At 32.0% G+C, this 11,218-nt stretch overlaps 1 protein-coding gene across 1 annotated transcript; it reads right to left on the bottom strand.

Moving 5' to 3' along the window:
* Positions 1-960: 960 nt before the first annotated feature.
* On the bottom strand, positions 961-9,698 carry LOC104887064 (hypothetical protein). Its single transcript, XM_010671649.4, has 4 exons — positions 9,313-9,698; positions 2,961-3,041; positions 1,889-2,011; positions 961-1,668 (listed from the first exon to the last, which is right to left on the bottom strand). Exons 1-4 carry the CDS (start codon positions 9,500-9,502, stop codon positions 1,262-1,264), a joined length of 801 nt encoding a protein of 266 aa, XP_010669951.1. The 5' UTR covers positions 9,503-9,698; the 3' UTR covers positions 961-1,261.
* Positions 9,699-11,218: the final 1,520 nt, after the last annotated feature.

Below are 11,218 nucleotides of genomic sequence, written 5' to 3'. Positions count from 1 at the left end.
TTGATTTTGATCCCTCCTCCCAAGTTGATTTTCAAGCTTATTTGAATCCCGTACACATCATTGAAATGTAGCCTTGAGTTTACTCTTGAAGGAGTAGATTCTTGTTTGGAGAGAAGAAAACGTGATGTGAATCAAAGTGACGTTGAAAAGGAAAATCAATTGGGAAAGAGTATCCTTGAGCTTGAGGATGATTTTGAGGTTTTGATGGACAATGAGGATGTTCTTGAGGAGAACTCCTTGATTAAAGAGTCATTGATGGAAGAATTTTCCATTTAAGTCTTATGATGTGAGTAAAGTGATAAGTGAAAGCATTGTTTCTATCCCTTCCCCACATATCTCATTTACAAGAAGGATTGACCTAATTCCCTCTACTCTCATTTCATATTCATTCGCTCTCTTAAAACACACCTCTAGATGAGCTTCTTGCCTCATATAATCTTCGAGTGCCCAATCTGATGCATTATCTTTGAGGAAAAGAGTGAGATTGTTACGAAAAAAGAGTTTGTCAAGGACACTTTGCCATTTCATTGTTCTTTTTCTTACTTGTTTGTTCTTCCCTTTAAGCTGTCTTCTTTTTGGCGTCCTTCTCCTTATTGGCATGGAGTTGCATTATACTTTATGCATACTTTGAATTTAGTCATTTCATACTGATTACTAATTGACATATGTCCTACTATATTTGACAAATTCTTGCGATTGTTGAATTATTATTTCCTAAAAAAGGTCAATCTTATGATTTTAAATAAGCAAATCTCGAGAAGTAACCCGTAATTTATTGCTTTCATTTTCTTTATGATTTGTGGAACATATGCTTGTTGGTTGAATGTTTCTTTTTCCCCTCTTTCTCTTTGATCATCTTGTTCAAGCATTGAGAACAATGCTTTATTCTAGTTTGATGAAGGTTATCCTTATAGTAACTTTGCTTTCTTCTCCTTAAGCTGAAAAAAAAAACTCAGACCCTACAACAAAGTAGCATTAGCCATTAATTATTTCCGCAACATCTTAGCAAACCCATTTGATGTACCTTCACTTTTTACATGATTTTGTAGCAACAAAGCAAGGCAAGAAAAAATGGAAGTTTTTAAAGGCTTGGAAGTGATCATCTTACCAGCTTTATTATTTTATGTCACTCTTATACTATACTTTGTACATTGTATTATGATTGATCCTTGAAGATTGCACAAGCAATGTAATCTTCCTACACTGGGAAAAATGAGGACTAAAGCTGCCCCGAGACTTCCAATATAAAGAGCTAGCTCTTTCAGGATTTTAAATCATCCATATATGTGGGAGGATTAGATGTCTTCTTACTTTCACTAAAGCTACGAACATAAGCAAATCGTGGAAAGCAGCGATGTGTAAATTTTGCTGGCTTCTCTTCCACAGGCACATGATCATTAACAGGGACCGCTACATCAGTGCTAGAGACAGAGTAGCGCAAACCAGATGGGGTTCTATTGGCTGATCTTGGTGGCAATGGAGAAGCTAGGCCAACACCACCACGCTCTCTCATGCTTTCTCTGAAAAGATCAATAAGTTTCTTGCTTTTAGTTGTAGAGGATGAAACTGTATTAGAACCAGCTACGTCTTCAGAAAGGACTCCAGTTGCTTGAGTAGTAGATGAAAAGCTCTGCCGGACTGAGGTATTGCCTTGAGATCGATTTGATGCTGCATCAAGAGAAAAAACTCAATAACATTGTCTTCTAGAATCTAATCAAGGTAATACTAACATACAGAAGCTGTCGGAAAGGAAATGATACTGTCACTCAAGTCAAAGACTGATATGATGAATTTGAAAATTAAATAACTGTGCGAAAAAATGCAATAACATAGCATGTACAGTAGATTCTGGTATGGGAAGCAAACAATGTAATTTTTTCATGCTTACCACTGCGTATAGGTGGTTTGCCTTCAAAAACAGCCCTACTAACTTGTGGAGAGAATACTCTGCTAAGTCGAGGAGTTCCTGCTGCATGATGGATAGGAGTACTGCCACGAGAAGGAGTAAAATCTACAAAATTACCATATAAGGCACTGATTAAAATCACATCCACTGAAAATATATGCCAGACCACTTTAGAAATCAGAACCAAAAGCTTAATTATGTTTTTATCTTGTAGTCTTGTAACACCTCCAGAACCACTGAAAATATATGCCAGACCACTTCAGAATCATAACCTTAGTTAAGTTTTATCGTGTACCACCCCAAAACCACTTCAGAGCCATAAGCTTAGTTATGTTTTATCTTGTACCATCCCAAAACCACTTCAGGAGCCATACAAGTAACATTGGGTTTCATCCTCGCTAGTTTTATCTAACCATAATACATCAAAATGTACCTCCTCCTTTTGGAAATAATTGCGCCATTTCATATTTTCACGCTTGTTGGTGCATGGTTTCAAACACTAATATCTTTAGTTATCCATAAGTAACAACTGTAAAAAGTTGATATTAAAAGAATGTACATTGAGCTAAAACTACCAAGATCTCATATGACTGTTTTTTTCTAAAACACAAATCATCAAGACACTCAAAACGTAAGATATGAATAGTTAACACTAAGCAAATGGTGCAACTATTTCTAGATAGAGGAAGTATGCCATAATTCAAGCTTCACAAAAACTGAAAAAAAGAAAACCCTAATCAGCCATAATAGAACAAGGGTTGCAGATGCTTTTGATGTCAATCTAGCACTCAAGACCCACATAATCATACATCTATATTTACAGCACTAGGCATGGTAAGATTTCAATATATAAACTGGATAAATAAAAAAAAAAGACAAATATAGGATTGGCAATAATCCTGAATCCTGAGAAGTGTCATACAGAAAAAATGCAGAATGCATAAGAGTAACTCCAGGTAAACCACGCTAGCCATATATCATATAACAAAAAATATCATGCATTATAACAGAGCTGAAAAAGCACGCTGCTGAAATCATTACTATCATATCTTACCTCCATTCACACTATAAAAATCATCATCACAATCCGAGTCTAGCCAAGCTTGGGTGTCGAAAAAGGTTTCGTCCTTGCTGCCTGTCAACAGAAAAAAGAACACTGAGTTCCGACTTCTGAGAAAGTGTAGAGCAAATTCATTAATTTGGAGGAAATTGTCACAGAAAACACAATAATTTCTAAGCTGTCCTCCGTTTCAGTATTAGACAATAATTCCGTATAACAATAGTCATGAAAAATTCTATGCTCTTGAATGGTGTAGCAACAAATGCCACCAGCTAATTAACTAACATCAGATTTCAGCAACCACAGAAATTCTTAATACCTATATAGCTTTACTAATAGTAGATAATGCTGGTCTTCATAAGGCCAAGCATGATAATTACTTTGATTTTCGCAGACTGTCTAAGCCATGATTTTAGAAGTGCACCGAAATCTCCACAATTTTTTGTAAAAAGAAATTCATGAAACAATAGTATTTTGGAGCTCACCATCTTGAGCACAATAATCCCCCCCTCCCCTCGCCCGACCCCCAAAAGAAAAAGAGTAGCTCCAGAAATGGATGAAAAGCTGCTGCAGACTCATACATGATACTTGCAACAATGTTGAATGGACCTTCAAAATTACTGCAATCTAATCAGATCAAGCTTACATTCAGAGTACCTGAACTTCTCTTATTAGCTTTGAAGTTTCATAATATTTCTTGATTTTTTGAACTTTTCAGGACCTCTCCCAACTCTTCTGAACTTAACTATATTCTCAACTTTATATAACTTATTCTTTTACATTTTTCTTAACTTTTCTTCATGAATCTGAGCTTTTTTAGATTTCATGAACTTTTCTGGTTTTTCTGAATATAAGTTAGAAAAAAAAAAACCAAAATTCCTCAAAGGAGTACAAAATATAGCAAGAGTATTTAGAAGATAGTCCTTTAGTTCAAACTATTCTAAGTGAATATGTTAGAGATATGAGATATAATCAATATATTTTCCATATTGATATTATTAAGAGAATAATATACTTGTGTTAAAAAACAAAGAACTGTTTTTGAAGGTGACATCACCATATTCGTGCATCTCAACTTCAACAAAGAGAAGAATTTCCAGGTTCGTGTTAGTGCCGTTACGATTGCGGGAGGATGTTAGAGATATGAGATATAATCAATATCAGAAAATATATGTATGATATATTTTCCATATTGATATTATTAAGAGAATAATATACATATGTTAAGATATTATTTAGTGAATAATCTAAGATTATGGTTCTATATCTTTTAGGAAGATTGTTTCTTATCTTATGTTACCTTAGGTTTTGTATAATACTTTATCTAGTCATGAATAATATGAGGGCCACACAATTAACCATATACCCCAAATTTGTCATAGTATTATATTTATCAAATGTTCTTATTATTAAAGAAAGTAGATGTGATACGAGTTAATGGTGTATTTTTTAATTGAAGAGCGGAGAAATTGGGTAACTTTTTATTGATAAAAATAGAATGTAGGTCAAATAAATGTAAAAGAAATAAGATATATTACTAGCGCGACCATGAAAAAAAAAAGTGTTTGAACTATGGTAGAACAAGTAATTTAGAATAGTCGGGACTATCTAGAATTCTATAGTGGATGCTTGGAGGGAGAAAGTCTAAGTTTATAAGATAGATTTGCTTGTTTGCAAATCAAATGGCGTAAACAAAGACCCAAATTGATTTGAAAAATAAAAAAAGTAAAGAAATATAAACTCGAGACAGCGACATTTTGTATCTATATTTATACTAATATATTAAATGCGTGTCTGACCACGCCACCAACTTAAAAAAATAAATTGACTTGCAACAAGATTTGAGTCTATAACATCTTGCTATTTTACATAACACATTACTATCTCAACTATTTTTCAATAATGCTTTAAATGTCTACATTGTTATAATTCAAATGCATTTTTCAATAATGTTCTTTGTTATATTTTAGAGCAAATTAATGAAAAAAAAATTCATATCAAATTCGAAAAAAATACCATCCGTTGCCACGGCCCAAATGTTGTACAATTAGAAAAGTGATTTTAATATTTGCATTGTCCGCTCAACTGCATATTAGACGCATATAAAGAGCGGCATATAATAGCTTAGTTGTGTTGGCATCACCTCCGATCTTAGAGATTGTGAGATTGAGTCACACCCTTGCAAGAAGGGATCCCGATTTCTCCCCCTACTTACAAGAGATTGCATCTTACCTTATTAAAAAGAAATATATTGGACACATATAATTGTATATTTTTTATTTTAATTTTTTTAGTTGACAAATTACTTCATATAAGGTCTTATCTTTTTTCCTTGATGAGAACGCAATACATAAGTTCTTTTGACTCCACATTTTAGAGCCTTTATCTATGTTTTGATGTTATTACCAATGCCACAACTCATATCGATGGGACATAGTTGAAACTATTAAGGTAAATTTAACATAATCTCATATTAAAATCAAAATGTCCATTTTCAATGACATTTTTATAAATAAATATTACTAATATTAAGTCGGTATAGGTTAAAATTAATAACTTACCATAAAAAAAAACATACTCTCTTCTTCTTCATTTATTTATCCCGTTAAGGTCAAGTTATTTTCTTATTCTTCGTTGCGTGGAGTACGTAAGAGTTAAAATCAATTTTAGTGTATTAGTAGTTTTCTTTTAATAAATAAGAAGCAATTTTTTAATACTACCATTAAACGTTAGACTTCAAGAGATAGGGAAGCTTATTTCTTGAGTCAAAACGAAGTTTGTAATAATTGAGTAGTTTACTTGCATCATGATTTTTAATGCTTAACATGTTTTATTCATCATTTTATATACTTCCTCCGTTCTTTTAGATGTTACACTTTTTATTTTAGAAAATTTTAAATTAGATGTTAAACTTTTATTTTGGGTAATAACTTCTCTCTATCTCTCCTATCACATGTTCACATGGGACCCTTTTGTTTTTCATTCTCTTTATCTCTCTCCTCTCCAAAAATCACCTAGGAGTCCGTGATTTAAAAAGTGTAACATCTATTAAAAAACGGAGGAAGTATATATATAGATAGATAAGATCACATGAAAATGCTCCTTACATGAGAAATGAGAATGAATCTCAACCACACGATTGAATTAGAGTTATAACACTTGTTCATTAGAGTTATACCCACCTAAAAAATTTAGAGACAAAAAAAAAAAAATCAAATTTTGAATTTTTTTTTAATATTCTTCTTTTGGAATTACATTACTTTTTCATCAGAGTTACATCACTTATTCATAAGAAATATAGCGCGTAAATATCATTTTCAATTCTTATGTAAGTATGCATTCTCATATGAACTCATTTCTATATATATATATATATATATAATATATATATATATATATATATATATAGGCAATGGAAAGAGTTATACACGTGAGAGAACAAAAATTACTAAAGATAAGACTGTATCAATTAATGGTGGTATGGTATGCACATATCTTTATTATATAAGTCAAGAGAGGAGGTGTGGTGTCCTCATTTGAAATGACTAGAATACCCTTTAATAAATTAAAACAACGTTTTATTATAATAGATTTAAAAATGAGAATTAATGCAATTTGCCATCTGCAATAAGTAAAAAATGGAATATGTAATCACCATTAATAACTTGACTAGACTGACACAATCAATTCACAAAATTAATTAGAATCTTCAATTTAAAAAAAGTTAGTGATATATCTTGAAAACATAATACTTTGTATTTACAAAGTTCAAACAATATGATTTATTAACATTTACAATCTTTAAAGAGCAATACTAAAGCCGCTGACAAAGAATTATTATTAAATTTCGACCAAAATTTTCTAACAGTTAAAAATCGGTAACCTTTAGTTCAAAAAGATAATAACATCTAAATAAAAAAACCTCAATAATTTAAATCACTACCTAGATAATTTCAGATTAAAAAATATATGCCTATTCGTACATAAGATTGTCGACGCACGCATCGCGTGCATATACGACTAGTCTCTACTCTCTAATTAAAAGAAGGGGATCCCAACTCTTAAGGAAACTTTCAGAGATTAAAAGGTATAGATTTATATCCAGAAGCAAATATTCACACAAATATCCCAAATATAACGTTAATGATAGTTGAACTCTCGACCATAAACTAGAAGATCTAACCATGAGCTTCTACATGATTCTTATATTTCTAATTACCATGAAAGCTGTAACACGGTTTTAAGTTTTTAACATGACTATCATTAGTCATTAGGAAGAGTATTAGGTGGCAAATTAAACATTTTCTTCTAAAAAAAATTGGGCGGCTGTGCTGATGACAGATACCAGCAGTTTCTCACGTATTCCTGCAATCACCAATTTACCACCCCCTCCACGTAATAGTCTCTTCTTCTTTGTTTTAAAGATCATTAACCCATTGAATACTTCCCCGCACTAGTTACTAATTTGTGGAACACCACCATCAAACATGTGCAGACAATGTATTGGCAAATCTATGATTGACATTAAAAAAAAACGTAATCATTATTTTACGAAACAATAATTACAAACTTCAGTACAGCACTGTAATTTGTCCATCTCGGAGATGTACCCAACACATAAAGTGTCATTTTCATACTCCCCTCGTTTCATTTTAATTTACACACTTATACTTTTCAAGTATGTCAGTGTAAATCTTTGAAAATATATATCTTTAGTTTTGTATTTGTAAAAATTATAAAAAATACACATTAATAAATTACATGTTATAATAAATCTAACAAGATCCCAAGACTATATTTTCATTTGCGTATAAATCACAAATAATGGTCAAAGTAAATTTGTGAATAGTGTAAAATATCAAAGTGTAACAATTAAAATGAAACGAATGGAGTATATAAATATTACTAAAGTCTATAAGTTAGATTTCAAGTCGTGATTTTTTTCATTTTTTTTTTTTTTGAAATAAGAAAAAATTACGACTTAATATTTGATTTTGACGTTCAATATCTCAAACACGTGATCTTTAAAATGAAAAATAAGAGTTTAACCATAAATATGACTTTATTGTATGTGTTTGACATAAAATATGATAAAATCTTATAACAGATATACTTGACTAAAAAGACTTAAACAAGTATATATATCTCTAACACTCTTGTTACGTATCTAACAAAAGATTATTGATGTTATATCCTCTTATCACCATTTCTTTTGCGTTATTATTTTCAATTTTAGATTTTTTACTTATCACGTCTTAACCTAAACTTTTCGATCTCTTAAAGGACAGAAATACAAAACAGTGGCAAAATAAATTGTAAAATTTAAGAATAATAACGTATTTATTTGTTGTTGATCAACCGACACATCGCCCAAGCCAAAATATTAAGGGGTGTGCTATATACAGTAAAAAAAAATGCTAAATACAGCAGAACATCTTTAAAGACTAACCTACCCTTTGGAGGGTCATCTATGACAAATGACCCCCCCCCTTTAGGAGGGTTATCTACGGCAAATGACCCCCCTTTAGGGTGGTCATCTACGGCAAATGACCCCCTTTTGGGGGGCTCATATATGACAAATGATCCCGCTTTGGATGGGTCATTTATGACAAATGACCCCCTTATACGGGGTCATCTATGACAAATGACCACCCTATAAAGGGTCACCTATGATAAACGACCACATTCCCGCCGTACCCCTACCGCGTCAAACATATAATATAACCCAACACGAAAATTTTAGGCGCCGACTATTATGTTAGTGGGATGCGATAGGCCCATTTCAGAATTTTTCCCAACCCTAACACATCCAACTTTATAAATAAATGTGACTCGTTGGCTTGTGTGCACAAGTACTTATGGTAACGTATTTTGCTGCACCCTCGAGACTTTTTTTTTAATTAAAAAAAATAAAATTAACCATGATTAAGTTAAGCATAATTTTAGATGCTGTATTTAGCTTTTTTTTTTTTACTGTATATAGCACTAATGAATATTACTAATACTATTGTTATCGTTATTATGATCATCAAATTTTGTATTATTGGAGAAACACTTGAAGCCAAAAAAGCATAATCATCAATAGTTTTAAAAGCACTAAAGATAAAAAGCAGAAATTCACTAAAAAACAAAAAGGGGAGAAAGGAAAAGTAGGGCATAATTTTTCAATAATCAAACTCATATGATCAAACCCATCAAAAACAACAATCAAGCAAACAACAAATCCGATTTACTTCAACTAAGAACCAGTATATATATCATATAAAAAAAGACTAGAGTCGATAAAAGAATAGAAAAAAAAACCAAAATTGGAAGAAGCAGATGATGAAGGAAAAAGAAAAATTACCACCAAAGCTACGGTAACGAGAAACAGAGTTAAAAGGGGAAACTCTGGACTTGTAACCAAATGGGAGAATCGGAGGATCAGTTTTATCCTTGATGGGTGTTGGTGGCATCGAAGATTTATCGACAGACATAATTTGGTCAACTTTAGAAGACCCGGAATTTTTATGGAATGATGATATACATGAGCCCATTTTCTCGCAAAATCTGCTGCTTTTAACAGACAGATAGAGAGAGAGAGAAAGAGATGATGATGAACAATAGACGTGAGAAGCAGATGGAGGGAAGAGGAGAGAGAAAGTCAGTGACAGAGAGGAGACAGAGTTTGGAGTAGGAGAAGAATATGGGAGAAGTGGGTAGTGAAAGGCATGGAAAAAATGGGTCCAATTATGAGAGGTTTAATAATAACAAATTTTTGACAACAATAATGTAGAGAAAAAAAATTGATATTACTGGTCCGAATTATGGTTGATTCATTCACATTTTCTTAATATTTTATGATCGTTTGGTTCAAGATATGGAATAGAAAACAAATGGATACAAATAGAGGAGGAGAATGGTAACAAAGATAATTACCTTTATTGAGTATTTGGTTCAAGCCAAAGAATGAAAATGAAGGGTAACCATTAACTTCATGTAATGGATTTTGTTAGGGGTGAAAGTTATTTGGATAAATTCCAAAATCCTATCCAATCCAATCTGAATTAGTAATTCGGATTGATTTCGAGCTGTGTTCGGATTGAGGTTTTTCTAAAAAATGGATTTTCGGATAGGATTGGATTGAGGGTAATTGGATCCAAAAATCCAATATAACCAAATAATAATATGTCTTGAATTATATATCTGGATTGAGCTTAAGTGCTTAACTGATTTTTTTTTTTTAAAACTACTCCATAACCCAATACACATAGCACTTCAACCCTTCTCCTAAAGCACCACCTGCACTTAATTCCTCATTTCCTAATTTTACTATGCTGCTATTGTGCTTAATACATTTCATCGAAAAACTAGAGTTTAAAAAAAAATGAATTTTTGGATCGGATCCAATCGAGAGTATGGAATTTTGGATTGGATTGGATCGGATTCAAACCCTAATTGGTTTGGATTCAGATTGAAAAATTGAAATCCAAATTTTATTTGGATCGGATTGGATTAGACACTAATCCAAACCGCACACCGAACTTTCACCCCTAGATTTTGTTACATAAGGGGGAGGGAAGGTAACAAACTGGGAAATCCATTACCATCAAGTAATGGTAATGGATTGATGAGGGGTTGAACCAAATAAGAAGAAAGGAAATCGGTAATTGATTCCATTTCTTGAAATCCAAAAATAGTGAATCAAACGATCCCTAAAGTGATATGATCTTTTGTGAATCTCATTCTGAAGGGGTCATTTAACTTAATTAAAAGGCTAAAAAAAGTTATTAATTGAGCAATACATGACACTATCTGATAAGCTTTTCTTTTTGTTTACTAAAGTAAAAAAAAAATCTAATTTGTCATAATAAACTGCTTAGATATTAAAGTTTTGACCCTACATGTAAATAAAACAAAAATTAAAATCTTTTAAAATAAACTGACGATTGTTGAGAATTGTAATTTCGAATTTCCCTAATGTGAACCATAACTATTAAGCGGACGTTTGGTTCATATGGTGGTAGGGTTTGGAATCAGGAATGAAATCAAGGTGGAATAAAGTTGGAACTTGATACCTAATATCATGTGTTTGGTTTAATTTTGGGAATGAAATGTTTTAGTTTATTTTATTTTATTTTATTTTATATCTAGAGGTGTTGGTATGAGACATACTCACCTCCCTCTTGGGTTTCTAAATCGCATTATGGGTTTGAGGTATGGATTTTTAAATCTACCAATTTGTTAAACAAACACTAGGTATGAGTTTTGCT

This window comes from Beta vulgaris, chromosome 2 (assembly GCF_026745355.1).
Source record: "Beta vulgaris subsp. vulgaris cultivar EL10 chromosome 2, EL10.2, whole genome shotgun sequence".
NCBI lineage: Eukaryota > Viridiplantae > Streptophyta > Magnoliopsida > Caryophyllales > Amaranthaceae > Beta > Beta vulgaris.
The sequence above is the reverse complement of the archived record's forward strand: the minus strand, read 5'-3'. Positions and strand labels throughout refer to the sequence as shown.

Excerpts from the sequence above, each read along its gene's own strand:
- LOC104887064 (XM_010671649.4), bottom strand. The coding sequence starts at position 9,502 with ATGGGCTCATGTATATCATCATTCCATAAAAATTCCGGGTCTTCTAAA. Across the intron at positions 3,042-9,312 it reads TCGTTACCGTAGCTTTGGTG|GCAGCAAGGACGAAACCTTT; the intron begins GTAATTTTTCTT and ends TTCTGTTGACAG. Across the intron at positions 2,012-2,960 it reads TTTTTATAGTGTGAATGGAG|ATTTTACTCCTTCTCGTGGC; the intron begins GTAAGATATGAT and ends GTAATTTTGTAG.